At 46.6% G+C, this 19,094-nt stretch overlaps 1 protein-coding gene across 2 annotated transcripts; it reads right to left on the bottom strand.

Annotated features, from left to right (window-relative positions):
- Positions 1 to 397: 397 nt before the first annotated feature.
- On the bottom strand, positions 398 to 18,214 carry ETHE1 (ETHE1 persulfide dioxygenase). Of its 2 annotated transcripts, XR_014463851.1 has the most exons (8): positions 18,043 to 18,214; positions 16,217 to 16,361; positions 9,931 to 10,079; positions 4,807 to 4,936; positions 4,589 to 4,678; positions 3,613 to 3,729; positions 1,834 to 1,972; positions 398 to 765 (listed from the first exon to the last, which is right to left on the bottom strand). XR_014463851.1 is itself a non-coding variant. In XM_083162353.1 (7 exons), exons 1-7 carry the CDS (start codon positions 18,136 to 18,138, stop codon positions 1,926 to 1,928), a joined length of 774 nt encoding a protein of 257 aa, XP_083018479.1. In that variant the 5' UTR covers positions 18,139 to 18,214; the 3' UTR covers positions 1,729 to 1,925. The 2 variants fall into 2 exon arrangements, 1 of the variants encoding a protein (XP_083018479.1); XM_083162353.1 differs by lacking the exon at positions 398 to 765 and having other exon boundaries at positions 1,729 to 1,972.
- Between the last annotated feature and the right edge of the window lie 880 nt (positions 18,215 to 19,094).

Raw genomic sequence — 19,094 nt, 5'->3', positions numbered from 1 at the left:
ATAACAGAGACTTGTTTTATGTCGGATGGTAAAATATGGCACTAAGAAGACTAAAGCCGTGTACACTATTCAAAATTGCCAAGTAGGGTTAGCCAGAATCGCACTGTGTACACTGCGACCGATATCCGTGTGCGGCCCTGCGAACGATATCCGTGTGCGGCCCTGCGATGTTGCTATCGCCTGGCCAAATAGACTGCAGACAAGGCAGTTTTGACTAAGCCGCACACACAATGGCCCTTATTCTGTTCACCCCCACGTGGAGATCATTTTCATCAGAATATATTTTTGGACTGTGACAGGAAACCAGAAATCTTGCTACTAATTAATATCACAGAGAGAACATAAAAACTCCACACCAAATGTGGTCAGAATTTGTACTACTCCTTTTTACTCCAGATAAACTCTCAATATTAACCTTTATTATATATGCCATATATTCAGATGAACATGAAATACAGAATACATGACAAAAAGTGCATTATTACGTTTCCTTTACACCCTGACTAGGATGTTCCCCACTGCTAGTGATGTGATTGGAGAGTACACTGGGGTCATAAAATGTATAATTTACATATATACACAGATGCGTGTTCTTTATCGTTTTATAAAAAAATAATTAGCAATGAAGTATTTGGTTGAGTAGTTAAAAAAACAAACCAAGAAATACCCAAAGCCCTGAATTTCAGTGCAGTTGCTACAACAGCCATACAGTATAAAATACAGCACGTCATAGCACTTAAAATCTACGTACAAAAATAAAAAAAAATTCGGTACTTGTGAGTTATCCGGGCTGCCGATTTTTTCATCGCGCCCGAAATCGTGGGCATCGTGTCGGTCGTGGCCGTTATAAGGAGCCGCGACGCGATGCCCGCGATTTCCCATAGACAGTAATGTTAAAAGACACGATGGACCCGATTTCCGACCCAATTTCCCATAGACAGTAATGTTAAAATACGCGATGGACCCGATTTCCCATAGACAGCAATGTTAAAATAAAATGACAATGTGAAATTGGCCAATATGGGCATTTCACATTGGATATGTTTTAAAAAAAAATGTTTCATGGCCCCCCACCACCGTTAACGCCACCCCGCTATTGACGCCAACCCGAAGCGTGGCGAGCGTAGCGAGCCCGCGAGGGGCGGCGGTACGCGTCCTCCGACCTTTTCATACCCCTACTATCCACTAGGGCGTGGAGTGAGAATAGAATAGTGTGGCGAGCGCAGCGAGCCACCGAGCCCGAAGCGTGGCGAGCGCAGCGAGCCCCGCGAGGGGACGCGGACACCTGTGAAGCCCGCAAGGGCACGCGGATGCCTGTGAAGGTATCCGCGTGCGCTCGCCACGCTTCGGGCGCGGTGGCTCGCTGCGCTCGCCACACTATTCTATTCTCACTTCACGCCCTAGTGGATAGTAGCGTGCTCTCGCCACGAAGTAGCGTGCGCTCGCCACGCTTCGGGTTGGCGTCAATAGCGGGGTGGCGTTAACGGTGGTGGGGGGCCATGAAACTTTTTTTTTAAAACATATCCAATGTGAAATGCCCATATTGGCCAATTTCACATTGTCATTTTATTTTAACATTGCTGTCTATGGGAAATCGGGTCCATCGCGTCTTTTAACATTACTGTCTATGGGAAATCGGGTCCATCGTGTCTTTTAACATTACTGTCTATGGGAAATCGCGGGCATCGCGTCGCGGCCCCTTATAACGGCCACGACCGACGCGATGCCCCCGATTTGGGGCTAAATCGCGGGCATCGCGTCGGTCGGGTGTCCTTAAGTTAACTAAACTTAAGGACAAAATCGGCAGCCCGGATAACTCACAAGTACCAAAAATTCCAACATCGGCTTGTGAAGACCAGTCATATAGGCACAGTGACAGAATGCACGGTCTGGTTTACAAGGTCAGCGTGGAGGTGAGGAGGTAATCATTCGTCCTGAATGCCGCATTTCAAGTTGGCTGGGACGGCAATGTCTGGGGAAGAGAATAGATAACGTCAGACAAAACACGAGGGCCAGATGTGTCACGTTTCAAAAAAAGTGATAAACTGGAGAGTGATAAACAGCCAGCCAATCAGCTACCAACTGTCATGTTACAGACTGGGTTTCAAAAATGACAGGTAGGAGCTGATTGGCTGGTTATTTATCACTCTCGACTGTCAACTATTAATGGTCAACCTAACAATCCGCACCCCACGTTAGAAGTTTCCAGCTCTGCAGAGAACAAGAGCAATACGCTAAAGATATAGGTGGAATATTACCCTATCGGCAGGTTGTGTCATTCCTGAGGTGCAGGGACAGGGCTCTAACCACACTGCCCTGGCGGCCGGGCTACCCCCATCCTAGAATTGCAGGAGTCGAGGGATGTGAAGCGCTGCTGCCCGATGTTGATACATCCAGCAGCTTTGTATCCCCCATAGAAACCTATGGGGTATGCGGCCGGTGGCAATGCAGGAAGGATCAGAGATTCCGGTACTTGTGTAGTTTCACGGCGCCCGATATATCGGATGCGATTCTAAGCCATTTTTGACCTGTTCATAATCTCACTATCCACTACGCATGGAGTTGATTATATATAGTGTGGCGAGTGCAGCGTGCCCCGCGAGGGGACAATGATTACTGCGCTCGCCACACTATAAAAAATCATTATGAGCAGGTCAAAAATTGCTTTGGGTCGCATCGATATATCGGCCAATATCGCATCCGATATATCGGGCGCCGTGAAAATACACAAGTACAGAGATTCCTGCTGCGGTCCCTCCCGCATACATTAGGGTGATACTTCATATTTGCAGCTAATCCCCGAATACGGGTGTTTTCCGCTAATATTGATAAATGGGCCTTATAGACATCTCTATGTCTGCAGTTCATTATTCCTACAAAATACTCTCTCAGAGTCAGTGCAGTTAAGACTCCAGCAGCCATGTACAGCAGCCTGTCTGTGCTAAGAAGTATTGTACTTTAGCGATGTTCCCAGCTCGGGATGCAGTTAAAATCCCGGCGGTCGGGATCCCGGCGTTCAGAATTCCGACGCCGGAATCCCGACTGCCGAAATGCAGACACATTCTCCCTCCTGGGGTGTCCACGACACCCCTGGAGGGAGAATAAATTAGGAGGGAGAATAAATTAGTGTGCCGGGCGTAGCGAGGCACCGGGCCCGCTGCGTGGCGAGCGCAGCGAGCCCGCAAGGGGGGGGCGATCCACGTCCCCCCCTTGTCGGCATTTCGGCTGTCGGGATTCTGAACGCCGGGATCCCGACCGCCGGGATTCAATACTGAATCCCCCAGCTCAAGAAGAATTCAGCAGTTACTTTTATAATACTGGGTAAATACTAATTACTCAGTGCAGCTGTTACATTACAAAAACTACGTTTAAACTATGGTGACATCTAGTGGTCAATACGTGTACTGCACTATGAAATCTTAAATAATGATCATCAGTGTGTCCCCCTCACAGTGTGTTCCCCCCATTATCAATCATTGGTAAAGCCCAAAAACGATCACCTTTATTACCCGTCTAGCTCTGGTACAACATGACTGGGGCTCCGATACACCGGAGTGGCCTGCGCAGTGGGAGAGAGCCCTCCGCCATGCTGCAGACGTATATTGTCCTCACCTATCTGTGCAGGTTTACGCAGGTTCAGGTTATTCATGATCTGCACAAACTCTGCCTCGGTCTTGGTCAGCCTCGGGTTCAGACGTTTCTCTTCCTCCACAGTGGTCACCGTCTGACCTATAACGAGACGTGAGGTGGAACATACAGTAAGGCCAGGTGAGGGGACGTGAACGTGTTATGCTCGGCCTGTCACATGGATGGCTGTAAATAACTAGACGTGTATTCAGGAGAGGAGACTGTCCAAATTCTGCAACTCTAGGAACCTGCCTGGGATACTAGAGGTTTATGGGATCTCCCAGGATTAGGGTTACCACCTCACCCCTTTCATTCTGGACACATATTGATATTAATTACACAGGTTCTGTGGCTGATTAAAACCAGGTGAAATGGAGTCTTGAAGTCAGTAGCCACAGAACCTGTGTAATTAATAAACCCAGGATTCCCAGCCCAAGGTTACATCATCACAATAGAAGTAATGATGATTACTGCCTTTGCTGCTGCACAAGTTACAGACACTCCCCAGGCATTGCTCAGAGCAGGACAGTACAGAGTCCTAAGGGGAAGCTGTCTGGTGAAATAGATACTGGTACCCAGTGACAGTGATATTATTACTAGGGAGGAGCTTACATCTCCTTAACCCCATCATCTCTGGGGAGGGGCTTACTTCTCCTTAACCCCATCATCCCTGGGGAGGGGCTTACTTCTCCTTAACCCCATCATCCCTGGGGAGGGGCTTCCTTCTCCTTAACCCCGTCATCCCTAGGGAGGGGCTTACATCTCCTTAACCCCATCATCCCTGGGGAGGGGCTTACATCTCCTTAACCCCATCATCCCTGGGGAGGGGCTTCCTTCTCCTTAACCCCGTCATCCCTAGGGAGGGGCTTACGTCTCCTTAACCCCATCATCCCTAGGGTTTACTGCCCTATACAGCGCCATCAGTATGGCCAGAGCAGATTCCCCAGATCGCAGGACTCACCGGTGTAGTCATGTGCCGGGTACAGGAAGCAGCTGCTGGGCAGGGTGAAGATCTTACTGTGCACGGACTGATACAGCGTATTGGGACAGCCTGCAATACACACCAATAAATGCTGAATGGATCGGTGACGGAAATAAGCACAGAGCAGCATTAGTGCAGCAGGAAATATTTCTTTAGGACTAGACCCCACACAGATATCCCTGGCGACCGTGGCATACCTTGCTGGAAGTCTGTGCGCCCACAGCCTCGGATAAGTAGCGCATCGCCCGTGAAGGCCATGCTTTTGTCATTGAGCACATAGGTGAGGCAGCCATCGGTGTGGCCGGGAGTGGAGCGGGCCTCCAGGGACTGTAGGGGACACACAGATTAAGAATCATTGCTATATCTGTAAGTAGAGGTTTTAGAAGTTTTACACCAAAAGTTGAGCTACGTAGCTGTGAAAATTGCCCACCCCTTAGCTTTTAAGTAAGAAAAATCCCACAACCGTTAAACCCATGTCCAATTTCACAGGGCTCCACCCCATTCTAGTCATGCCACACCCCCTTTTCACAATGCCATTCCTCCAAACTTACACCTAATTGTGGGTATGTGGTAATTAGGATGACAGTACCATGGCTGACAGTCAAAAGGTCGACCACTATTGATCCTCAGTCAATAGGTTGACACATGAAAACTGTCGACATGCATTATGTCAGGATAGTTTTTTGTTTGGATCCCTCACAGGATTCTCCACTATAATGATTTTACATACATCACTAAAGGGTGGAGTTAATTAGAATAATTTTGATTGATTCCAAATCCTCTATTAATTCTTAAATATGAAACACAATCCAGCAGTTTATAGGTTGGAGGTGCACCCCAGAGCCACAAGTAAGTATATTTCAACTGGAGAGAAAGAAGACTCATGTGTGGGGGCACTCTTACAATATTTATATACACACCTGTACTATATCCCGAGTGTAAAGGCAAAGAAGAAGGTGGTATTAATATAAAACGTAACTTTTAATAATCACACAAATAAAAATAATAATAAAGAGGGTATACATTACAATATACAATAATAAGTCAAAGAATAAAGATAGAGATAAAACCGCACTGCAAAGGAATGTCACACCCGTCTGTGACCGGATGCACACTTTTAAACAAAATTTATGTACACCATTGTTTTTGATTCCTTACTCACATGATATCAATATCAACCGTTTGAAAAGAAGGGAAAGTTTATATAGGCTTGGACCGCCTTGCTTTGGTTAATCTAATATAATAGCCAGTACGTTCAACATATCATGACCCAAATTCCTAGCAAGAATGTGCATAGATATATTCAGGATTGACAGTTATTCAATGTAACAATTGTGTTGCCCATTTAGCAATAAACACAGCAGCAGTAGCAGATTAAACAGTCATGAGATGTAACTTTTGTGTTGCATATTCATTATAACACATAGCAGAATAAGAATTAGAGACACATAACCTTAACACTTTGTAATCTTAAAGAATCTTAAGTATCACTTATCTGTGCATATCAATCTGACATTAATTTGAAGACAATTTCAAACACATTTGAAGTTAATTATCAGCAAAAAGTGGTAGCCTAAAGGTGCGTACACATGGGGGAGATATATTTCTCAGCAATATATTGCTCAGTGTCTCCTTTTCATCAGCGACCAGAGATGGTCGCTGATGAAAGGGAACCTCTGCCGGCGGTGTCGCAGAGGTAATCAGCTGGTCGCAGGAGACCAGCGATTAGTACGGGGCTGAAAACGGGAGCGCGCACCCGGCGATCTATCGCCGGGGCACACTCCCATCACTGGCAATATGGGGGCAGATGTATCATAGCAGCGCTTATCGCGCCGCTATGATACTTCCTGCTTCGCCTCAATAGCGAGGCGAAGCAGGAAGGGACATTGACAAGATGTATTAACATCTTGTCTGCCGAAGCGGGGGAGCGTTAACTCCCCCCTCCGGCGATGTCCCTTTCTGGAGATAGCGCATCAGTTAATACTGATGCGCTATCTCCTGTCCCCCGGCCGGCCGCACTGGGCATGCGCGGGATCTCGCTGTTCACGCGAGATCCCCAGCGCAGCCCACAGCTGACAGCAGGGACAGCGCTGTCCCTGCTGTTTAGATAGGGCTTCGCCAGCCTGATGCTGGCGAAGCCAACCCCGGCTTCGTGCGGAACGGTCAGCGATGCTGACCGTTCATACATTCGGCCTGCTATCATTTTGATAGCAGCGCCGATATGGACAGGGGCGCATAGCGCCCCTGTCCATTACCGCATCCTGGCGCCGTCATACATGGGGGAGAAGCGGTATCAGTGCACATAACGTGCGCTGATACCCCTTCTCCCCCATAACGACAGATCATACATCTGCCCCACAGTCGCCAGCGACCATATTTCCAGTGATTTCAGCCCCTATCGCCCCCGTGTGTACACAACTTAAGTCAATGAAAAATGTGCAGTTTTAAACATGCTGTTCAGAATCAAACTAGCGTGTAATACCCTCAATTAGACAAGCGGAGCAATTGTTCTACTATTACTCTGTTACCAGTTAGTTAACGGCAGAAATGCCTAGTCACATGAGTAAATAAATTCCTCATACCTTCAAGCAATACCTCAGGCAGTTAAAGTAAATGAGTTTGCCTGGGAAGAGAAAAAAAGAAAGAAAAATAGAGCAGACTACTTTCCAGCCATCATATAATAGAGGATGGTGGATGAGAGAATCAGGGAGAGACACGGCAGTGAAGATATAAGAGTGGCCAAAAATGCCTTCTGCTGCTCTCTGTCAGGCTATATAGCCACTGTTGCTCAATCAGGCATTGCACTGGGACCTGGCCAGGGCTGACCAGCCACAGAGGTAATGCTTTGGCCGTGGGACCTATAATAAGCTGTGGCATTACCTTGATGGCTGTTTGAGCCCAGTGCTGGTTTGGACACAGGCATCCATTCACCTCCTCCCCGGCTGTGTGTGCCCCCCCACCCAAACTCCATACTGACAGCAGGACGCTGCGGTCAGGAGGTTGGCTCCCCCATCAGTAGCGCACGCAGGGGGGGTTTCTGAGTACCCAGAACCCCCCCCAGGACTCTAAGGGCCCCAGGTTGAAAGCTGAGGGTCCCCTCTTTCCATGGGTACAAGAATTTTTAAAAAAATCGGCCCTTGGGAACCGGAAATATCTGACTTCAAAGCAGTGGTCCCCATCCAAACCTGTTAATTGCTATTCCCAGTCAGATATTTCGGGTTCTGTCTGACTTATAGTTTTTCTGAGGATATATTCCAAAAGCTGGGACTCTCCCCCTTTGATGGACACTAGTAGTTTGTCTCTACTATTCCGAGAACCAGAGATATCAGCCTTCCAGCAGCTGGTTACTGCTTCAGATCCACACACCTGGTATGTAGTTTTATATACTCCTTGGCAGATTGCTCTGCCTCCTGAACTCTGATCCCCTAGTCCCCAATACCATTTGGTAGGAGAGATTCTCTAGTTTTTAATTCCATTAAAATCTAAGAAATCAATTTCCAGAAACTGGAGATATCTGCAGTCAAACAAGCTGTCCTCCCACCAGAAAATTATGAATAATAAGCCCACTCCACTATACACCCCTCCTGCATATTAACGTCCACTACCACCCTGGAAGTTATGTATCAGGGCCCCTTCATTCAGCCCAATGCCCCCTTCTCCCATCCTATCTCCCACCATCTGTGCAGTAAAGGGGTATTTAGTGGAAATTACTGATCTTGGCCCTACATGCTGAGTGGTTGATATAATACCCCCCTACCACCCGGGGGACATCAAAGCTTCCCCCACCCCTACCGCTGGAGGATCGGTAGTTGCCCCAATACATTGCTATGCCCAGGGGTCTACACTGCTGTTGACGCCCCTGTGTATTATTATTATTTATATACATTTGGTCTATCTATAATACTTTAACTGACCCGGCATATACTGGGTCACCTAAGTGTCCATCTTCGTGCTTTGCTCCGCCCCTCTGGAAACCCCCTTCTGAAAATCCTGTGTTTGCCCCTGCCCATTGCTGTAAACAGGATGACCCGGCATACCCGTTTACACTGCCCCATCACCCCGGTCCTTCCAGTGTCAGGACCAGGGTAGGATTCGCGAAGAAATGGACCCATGTTTTTTTCAGCTACCCCTTTTACACCGACACTGACCAGGGTCTACGATGCAAAAAACAGGTTTTTCGCCTCGGTGTAAAAGGCGTATGAGAGAGAAGCACACGGGAAATTTGTATATTTGGCTACAAAAATGGGGGGGAAAAGTATTTCGACATTTGGGCGAAATGGTTGCACTCTCATTATTCATCAACAACAAAAAAAAAGACTAAACTATGTCAGCTAGGATGGCGATTGTAGCCACTGGGTTTACACGAGAACATTATATTAGGGTTGTTGTTTCAACATATATGACATCTTTATCTTTAGGTAATAATTTGCAATTCAGTCATGTGATGAGATTGTATTTTGGATTTTCTTTTTAGTTAACAAAATTTTAATTGTCCTGTGTACAGTGGTGATAGATAAATACTTCTGTACTGTCCTCAATTTTTTTTTTGCTGTTTATTGTACATACTGTTTCTGTTGTATGTACTGTTTCTGTTGTATGTACTGTTTCTGTTGTATGTACTGTTATTTTGTATGTACTGTTTATGTTGTATGTACTGTTATTTTGTATGTACTGTTTATGTTGTATGTACTATTTATGTAACAAGTCAAATTAAACTCAATAAATATAAGTGAATTTAAAAAAAAAATTACGGTGCCTCGCGGGCCGCATTTGGGAACCTCTGCTCTATGCACTGACCACATGCTCCTTGTAGTGATCTATTCATGTTTGTATTTCAAGTTGCTCACTTTTTTCAAAGTTCAAAAGTGAACCATAACAATTTGCTATAAAGGACCACAAGATGGAGGTATGGGTGGCGGGTCCGCTTCTAAGTAGATGCTGTCAGAAAAGAAAGATTTGGGGCCTGATTCACGTTTTATCGGCCCCTGGCGTATTTGTACCGAGGACCAGAGTTTTATCTCATTTGCGCATGTGCAGGGCCACCAAGGTGTTCGCACAGGGGGGGGGGTTGTGGAATGGAGGTGGTCAGGGGGATAGCCCATAGCAATGCTCATGGCCGGGCATTCACATGGGTAAGTGGGCGGGCTAATGACTGCCGGGGGCGGGTGGCTGATGTCACAGGATTTGCATTTGCTCGCCCAGCGGGCGTTGTTAGATTGCTCGCTTAGCATGCAAATGTATGCGGCTTAGCGAGCCAACGTGAATCAGGCCCCTGACCCCCCTCACCGCTAAGCGCAAATCACACAATGTTGTATACGTACAAATTTCCCAAATCTGATGAGATCTCCTTCCTGAATGTGGACGTCAGCGAGGGCGCCGCTGTCCTTGGAGATGACGCTCTTACTCCCGGGCAACAACTTCTTCAGAACCCCGGTCCCGGTAATGTGATCAGCGTGGCAGTGAGTGTTGGCTGGAGATACATAGGAGGAATTGGAAAACGTGGGATAAAATTATTCCGTAATAATAATAATAATATTTATACTGGTTTCACATTGCAAACCCACTTTCAACCTGTTTTTGTGTCGTGACTTAAAACAGGTCAAAAGCCAGTTAAACCCCTTTCATATTGCATGTTGTAAACGGTATATTGCAGTTTCGGTACTTGTTTCCTAGTACTTGTTTCCTAGCACGGCGCCTGTCGTAGGTGATCGCATACCTTAACTTAAGGTATGCGATGGACACGACGATGCGATTTTAGGGCTATTTTTAGCCTTTTCCCCGACAATGAAAAAATCACGTCCATCCTTAAGTTAAGGCATGCGATCGATGCGATGGACCCGATTTTACATAGGGAACAATGTTAAATGTGCCAATGGACCCAATTTTTCATTGTATACCCACCCTTATTGGTATTAACATGACAAATGCCCCACCATTGTTAATGCCACCCCACGATGAATGCCAGCCCGAAGCGTGGCGAGCGCAGCGAGCCGACGAGGGGCGGCGGTATGCGTCCTCTGACCTTTTCATACCCCCACTATCCGCGTCGGCGTGGAGTTGATTTTATATAGTGTGGCGAGCGCAGCGCGGTTTGGTGTTCATCGTGGGGTGGCGTTAACAATAGGGGGGGGGGGGCATTTGACCCATCAGGGTTGGGAAACAATGAAAATTGGGGTGTGGGGGGCATTTAACATTGGGGCCAATGTAAAATCGGGTCTCAGGGACCATTTTACATTGATTCCAATGTAAAAATCGCGGCGATCGCATCGCATGCAATTTGGTTGCATCCGATCTACGCGATTTTTGGGGTCCCGATGGATACAATTTTTATCGCTGGCGCCGTGCTAGGAAACAAGTACTGCAGTTTCAATATCTTTTTATACCTTTCAGATTCAACCCGTTTCACCCATAGAAAGCCATACAACGTAATTTTAAATGTTTATTTACTGCTTGTGGGCGGGGATCATGCAGAGAGATAACCTATCACCCTTGTGTGGTTATCATTTGTAGTAAATACGTTTATACCGTTTCTGAGCTGTTCAGATTGCAGGGAAAATGGCTCAGAAACGTGTAGGATCTTGCTTTTAACACGTTTCAAAATACCGGTATTCTGTAATGGAGCTTTCACACTGCAGCTTTAAAACGGTAAAAAAACGGCAATATACCGTGTTAAAGCTGCAATGTGAAAGGGGTATTATATAGCACTTTTCTCCCGATAGGACTCAAAGTGCTTTACATTTACCTTTACAGCACGCAAAACAAAAAACAAGCTTAACAGTGAAATGCTTGAGAGAACAGGAAAGTCTTGAGTCTATTTTTGAAGGAATCTTCAATGGGCTCCTCTCGCACTGTGCAGGGAAGAGAGTTCCATAGAGCCAGAGTTACAAAACTGAAAGCTCTATCCCCAGATTCTAGGTACAGTTAATAGTCCATCATCTGCAGATCGCAGTAATCAAGATGGTCGGTAAGGAATAAGAAGCTGCTTCAAGTACCTTGGGCTCTGGTCATGAAGGGCTTTCAAAGTCGTTAAGCCAATCTTATGCCGTACTATGGAGATTAATATTTATAATTGTATTTATATAGCGCTCTTTCTCCAATAGGACTCAAGGCGCTGAACAGATAGAATAATTGTAATACAGTACAGGAACAATGAAGTACAGAAAAGCTTTTTATATATAATACTTAAGGGAATGAAGGAAATTATTGAGTAAACAGGAAAGTCTTGAGTCTGTTTTGAAACATTCTAGAGTGGGGGTCTCTCGAACTGTGCCGGGAAGCGAGTTCCATAAAGTCGGAGCTGCATGGGTAAAAGCTCTACCCTCAGATGAATTATGGGAGATCCTAGGTACTGCTAAAATTACCTAGAACCAAAATAGGAAACCAGTAGCTCTCCAGCCACAAAGCCACATGGTGCCAGCCGCTTACCCACAGTAACAGCCTGGTGCCAGCTCCCTAGCCTTTGACTATTTGGGATACGGTCGTATTATCAACCACACTTAGGTTGACAGTCATTAGGTCGATACCGTTGGGTCGACATGCAGGAAGGTCGACAGGTGTCTAGGTTGACATGGTTGAAGGTCGGCAGGTGTCTAGGTTGACCGGGGACAAGGTCGACATGGTTTTAGGTCGACATGGGTTATGTCGATAGGTCGGCATGTTTTTTTTCACAGTTTTTTGAGCCGACAGGCGGTATTTCATGCCTTACCATCCACTAGGGCATAGTGGAAGAATAAAATAGTGCCCGAAGCATTGCGAGTGAAGCGAGCAATGCGAGGGGCTGTGGTTGACTTCAAACAGTGTCCATGTCGACTGTGTCGACATGCGGGTAAAAAAAACTGTGAAAAAAACCATGTCGACCTCACGACCTGTCAACATAACCCATGTCGACCTAACGTTATGTCGACCTAAAACCATGTAGTACTTGTCCCCTGTCGACCTAGAAACTTGACGACCTGCAACCATGTTGACCTAGAACCCTGTTGACCTTCCTGCATGTCGACCTAAGTGTGGTCGATAATACGATCCACACCCGACTATTTGGGGTTTATTTGCAAAGATAGGAGTTCTATTAAAGATGGGATGTTGCTATGGGCAACTAATCAGATTATATTATCTTCTAGAAGGTGCTAAATTAATAAAGACGTAGATTCTGAGGGATCCCCGTACAGGACACTAAGCGCCACTGTGCCATGGCTGCGGGATGCCAAATATCAGTGAGCCCCAGTAACAGGTTTACCCCGCACCAAAGGGCACTTCCCTCTTTCAAACATGGGTGCTTCTGGCTAGTATGGGGGAAATTAGGCACTCCCCAATCTTTGGAACGCCTACCTTTTTCTGACACTCACAAAATAGCCGGTTACCCCACCACCCCCAAACGCCAGCTTACTGCCAGTCAAACTGCAAGGGGATTAACAATTAGATATTTTTTTCTATTTTAGCGATGATCTATACCAGGGGTTCTCAAACTCGGTCCTCAGGACCCCACACAGTTCACGATTTCCATGTCACCCAACAGGTGCACTCATTACTCACTGACACGTTTTAAAAGAGACACAGGTGGAACTCATTATTTCACTTGATTCTGCAATGAAACCTGCAAAACATGCACTGCGCAGGGTCCTGAGGACCGACTTTGAGAACCTGTGATCTATACCCATGCGCTGTCATTCGATATTTGAATGGATTGCGAATTCTCATATCAGCTATCAAATCTGAATCAGGCCCTTAGTGCCGGATGGCGTGAAGCAGGGCATCTTCCAATCTCCACTGAGCTTACAGGCGTTGGATAAACGGGATCTGCAGAGATCTGTACTCGGATATTAACCATAAGCTCGGACTTCCCTCTCTCAAGCAAGTTTATTTTTTTATACAGAGGCTAAATAGATATTGATATCAGATTGGCGCTAAACCTTGGCGCCCCGCTAAATCCTTATCCGGTGGTTGTAAACGCCATGGGAATGGGATCATTCGTCAGACTGCATTTAGGTCTACAGTCATTAGGTCGACCCCACTAGGTCGACTGGCAGGAAGGTCGACCTGACTTAAGGTCGACATGGGCCAAGGTCGACATGACTTAAGGTCGAATTTGCATAAAGGTCGACATGAGGAAGGTCGACTGGTCATAAGGTCGACATGGGTTTTTCACTGGTTTTTAATCCGAATGTCGACACAGTCGACATGGACACAGTTGGCAATGAGAATCGGACCCTCGCATCGCTCGCTTCGCGCACGGTGCCTCGCTGCGCTCGGCACACTATTTTATTCTCCCACCACGCCCTAGTGGATGGTAGGGCATGAAATACCGCCTGTCGGCACATGTCGGCTCAAAAAACAGTGAAAAACCCATGTCGACCTTATGACCAGTCGACCTTCCTCATGTCGACCTTTATGCAAATTCGACCTTAAGTCATGTCGACCTTGGCCCATGTCGACCTTAAATCAGGTCGACCTTCCTGACAGTCGACCTAGTGGGGTCGACCTAATGACTGTAGACCTAAATGCAGTCTGACGAATGACCGCATCCCACGCCATGGTAGTTACTGTGGCTACGTGAGGGCCAAGGCAAAGTCTAAGTGCTTTATAGAGCTATTAATTTTACCATGGGGGATGGAACAGTCTGCACCAAAAATAGCACAGCATCTGCCTAGAGCTGTATACACAGGTATATAACTGTATACACAAGTATATAAACCGCTTTTACTGGGCCATAACAGCTTCTGCAGTACAGCATCTAATCACGTAGCATTCACCAACAGCAGCGCTACCGGTGCCGTTCCTAGCCATTTGGATTATTGGGTCAACAGTTATTATACTGACAGTGTTTAGGGCCACCCCAAAAAGTCGCCATGGCAAAATAAAAGTTGACACAAGGAAGCGGTCGCCAGAAGTTTTTCACATTTTTTAATTTGGCGTCATTTTGTAGATTTACGCATGTGGACCCCCAATGAGTGTACCGCAAACCCTTGCATGGCCCGCTTCGCTAGACATGCTTTGGGCCTGGTGCCTCGCTCCGCACAAGTTTCCGTACCCAATCAGAGTCCCCATGGACGGTAAAATATGGAAAAAAAAAAACGTAAAAAACTGTTAGCATGTTGACCTTTTGCCTGTGCTGACTGTGTCGACTTAGGCCCTTATTCAGATCTGATTACAGAACAACTTTGTTCTCAAAATGGGCAAAACCATGTGCACTGCAGGTGGGGAAGATGTAACATGTATAGAGTTAGATTGCGATCAGATCTGAATAAGGGCCTTAATGTGTGTCAATCGTTTGGTTTCGACCTATTGCCTGTCAATCATATGGTTTCGACCTATTGCCTGCAAACCTATACACTGTTGACCTATCATTGGAGTCCTGTTCCTAGTGGATGGCGAGGAGATCGCAGCGGCTGTGCTTTCTTCTGTGATCTGTTTATGTCCCATCAGCCAATAAACACTTGACCAGTTTATAGAGCTCTCCGGTAAAACAGTAACACAAGGCGTGTGGCCGAGTGTGACAAAGGTGAACAGACTTGCAGACTGCTCAACATGTTCTGTTCACAATACATTCTAAGCTTGTTGTTGTATAGACGTAGCACTCGTCGTTGAACTACAAGTCCCAGCACAAGCTGACGGCGAGTGTAGCCCAACTGCTGGTGACCAAAAACCACAGTATATTAACCCCTGCATTCCCACTAACATTTTAATAAATGTACAGCCACCTCTGTGATTGAGCAGATGTATTTGGCAGTTCCCTACAATAACATAGCAGTGGTTACCCCTGGAATCCAGCTGCCATAACTGCCTAAGCTGGCACGGTCCTGATGCATATGCTTTGACAATTATGTTTTCCCCTCTTTGCGCTCTGCCAATAGCTGCATGTCGAGTGGAAATTACATGAGAACCTCAAATCATGTAACATACTGGACCTTATTCTGGTTCACTCGCAAAGGCAAAATCCTTCTCAAATGGACAAAACCATGTGCACTGCAGGTGGGGCAGATGTAACTTGTGCAGAGAGTTAGATTTGGGTGGGGTTTTTACTTCAAAGTGAGATCTATATTGCAGTGTAAAAATAAAGCAGACAGTATTTTCCCTGCACAGAAACAAAATAACTCACCCAAATCTAACTCTCTCTGCACATGTTACATCTGCCCCACCTGCAGTGCACATGGTGTCGTCCATTTGAGAAGGAATTTGCCTTTGCGAGTGAACCAGAATAAGGGCCATTGTGCAGACCTACTGTATTGTACATCACCTCAGATTTCCTGCCCCGTGTCTATTTGCACTGTGTTCTTGTAATTCATTCACAGGCAGGACCCTCCACCCTCCAGGTGCTCACCCTGCACAATCCATGTGTCCTGGACGCTTACAGTCAGTGGCTCTATACCTGTCTGACCGCACTTCCCAGGGCATCGAGTCACTGGGTGTGGCGGTCTCTCATATACTGATTGTATAATTAATACTATAGAATAATCTCTTTGGTTTTCCCCCATGTGCTGTCAGTTCCAGTCATTTTCTATTGCACTGATTAAATCAGTGTAACCTTCCCTGTACAGCACTAGCGACATGTAAATAAAATAATATTATCTTTCCTGCTGAATACTGGCTACATCCCACTGTGAGCCCTACCTGCATAGACCATTTTGAGGCCAAGATCCTTGATGAGTTTCGCATCGCGATTTGCGGTTTCCAGGACAGGGTCAATCAGAACGGCCTCCTTAGTGGCTTCATCGGCAAGAAGATAGGTGTACGTACAACTGACAGGCTCGAACAGCTACGGGGAGGAAACACAAATGACGTTGGCAGGAAAAACTAATTAAGGATATACTAGATTAAATTATTAAGCAATTCCTGGGATATGGGCCTGATTCAGCTTTGGTAGCCATAAAAATTGCACACAATTGGTTCATAACTATAACGAATGAACGCAGACACATTGCAGACACTGTATGACATGCTATCTTTGGAATGTGCTTGCTCAAATTGTTATATTTTAATATACAACATTTTGCATCTGCCTGCTTTTGGAAATAGCGCTCAGTTAGGGGGAATACAGTGATGTACAGTACATAGCATTTCTGTAGTGAACCCTGTTTTTTCTATATTTTTTCTTGAGGTCTATAAACACTGGGCGATTTTGCCCAATGTGCATAGAGAAAGACGACGGGGAAAATCGATTGGCTCAAAATCGCTGAGAGCATACACAGTGAGCGGTTTTTGCTAGTTTTAGAGATTTTTCCAGGGGTGGACGACTTTCCATAGCAGGACACTATGGAAAGCTGTCCACCCCACTGCTCATCTGCTGATAATACCAGCAGATGGGCCAGCGATGATGCGGGAGCACACATCAGCACTCACCGCTGCCCCGGACACACTGGGCGGCTTTGGAGCTGAAAGCAGCTGAAACCACAAAACTGTGGGGCATTCAGCACAAAGTCGCCCAGTGTGTATGGGCCTTAAGGTTAAATATCTATTACCATTATGTATTTTATACTGTAGCAAGATTGGCTTAGCGCAACATAAAATGGGGATTTTTACAGTAAACCTGGGTGCACACTATACGATGCGGCGGTGCACCCGGAGGAACGATATAATTCAGTGATGTCACGCAGTCGCTGATGATATAGACATATTTGAGTGCAAGTTTTGATGAAGGGGGTGGGGGCTTGTTAACGACCCCTGGGAGCATGCATCATTAACAACACACTAGACGACATGAATGATAATATCGGTAACGATATCGTGGGGATCATTTAAATAAATATTATAGTGCGTGCGCACCTTTAGAGCAGTGTGTGAGGATCCCTGGAAGTGTCAGTACAGTATATGATCTTCAGGTGTGGTGGGATCCACCCCAGCATCTCCCAGGTGAATACATGACAGGATGGGATGAATATAATGTACCATATACACTGCCTGTTCCATGACTTCCTCATACACCGTCCTATTAAGCAGCCGCCCGATGATCATTACCCAATATCCGCTGCAATGTATCTACAGGAAATGCTATTTAATAATGGTATTTTGGGGGAGATTTATCAAAGTTTCAGCTTCCAAGGTATCACTTATCTGCTACATTCTGCAAAATGACAGCTACAATCTGATTGGTTGTTAGGAACAACACCTCCACTTTTTTTTCATTAGACAGTTTGATACATCTCCCCCTTAGTAACATGAAGCCTGGAGCTCTAGCCCACCCCAGCCAACTACACTGACACCCTGCAGTCCCCTATGGGGCACTATACTGGCAGTGCTGGGAGTTGTAGTTCCACATGGCAAATAAGGCAGCGAGCTTTCCCTACGCTCTTACTGGGAGCCTGCCATGAGAGGAGTGAGGGGCCTTGAAGGGGTTAATACAAAAACAAACAGCTGGCGATACTGATAGGGGCACCCAGCAGCGCAGAGGTTAAGGAATGCCGACAGAAGAAAGCTCCCAGGGCACAGCACACACTCACCTGTCTGAAGATGAGCCCTCTTCCGGCCGCCGCCATGTTACTGTAGCACCGTACAGTGCCCACCAGCACCCTGCTGGCAGCAACCGTCACCCACATTGCGCAAACCGTGCTGGGCTGTCCTATCAGTCTGACTCTGACTGGGAGGACCAGTGTGTCATGGTGCTGTGTATATCCCCGGGGCACAGGCCTCCACCAACCACAGTAGGGGGGCGGGGCTCGGGATCAATGCTATCCCTTACCATGCACTATGCATCATTCATCATAGCAGCTGGGTTCCCTCTAGTAAACAAGCGACACACCTCTGTGCATGGGGGGGGGGCACCACTGTGAATGGGGGCCACCTCTGCGTATGGGGGGCACCTGTGTGTGGGTGTCTTCTCTGCGTATGGGGGCACCTCTGTGAATGGGGGGCACCTCTGTGTATAGGGGGCACCTTTGTGTTTGGATGTTAACAGTGACATCTAATTTGTGTACAACTCATCCATTTGCCAACGTGTACAATTCTTTGCGAGTGCCCAACGCAGCCGCAGGCACGAGTTTAAAAAAAAAATAATTGTGTCAATGTCGGCATAGGTCGACATGGTCACCATATAGGTGTACCGCATATCTCAGCACTCGGCACACTATTTTATTTTCCCTCTATGTCCACTGGGATGATAAAATATGAACAAGACGGTGAAAACAAGAAAAAAATCTAATTTGTGTCGACCACGTTCCCTTCGACCTTTTGCTTGCGTCGATCTGCTGTTAATGTCGATCTAGACGCTGCTGACCATTTTTAGATGCGTTCGACCCTGAGAGATCGACCAAGTGATTGTCGATCCTTCAGATCCAAAAGCAGCTGTGGGCTTTGGGAGGGGGGACCAAATGGGCGCATTTTTAGGTCAGCCTTATCGCGGGTCTTCCTGTAGGGGGCGGGGCTAAAATGACAATGCTTTTTACCATTTTAGCCCCGCCCATGTATGGCTCGCGTGCTTTGGGCTTGGTGCCTCGCTGTGCTCGGCACACTATTATATTCTCCCTCCACATCGTAGTAGTGGATGGTAGGGCAT

This window comes from Crinia signifera, chromosome 19 (assembly GCF_055691185.1).
Source record: "Crinia signifera chromosome 19, ASM5569118v1, whole genome shotgun sequence".
NCBI lineage: Eukaryota > Metazoa > Chordata > Amphibia > Anura > Myobatrachidae > Crinia > Crinia signifera.
The sequence above is the reverse complement of the archived record's forward strand: the minus strand, read 5'-3'. Positions and strand labels throughout refer to the sequence as shown.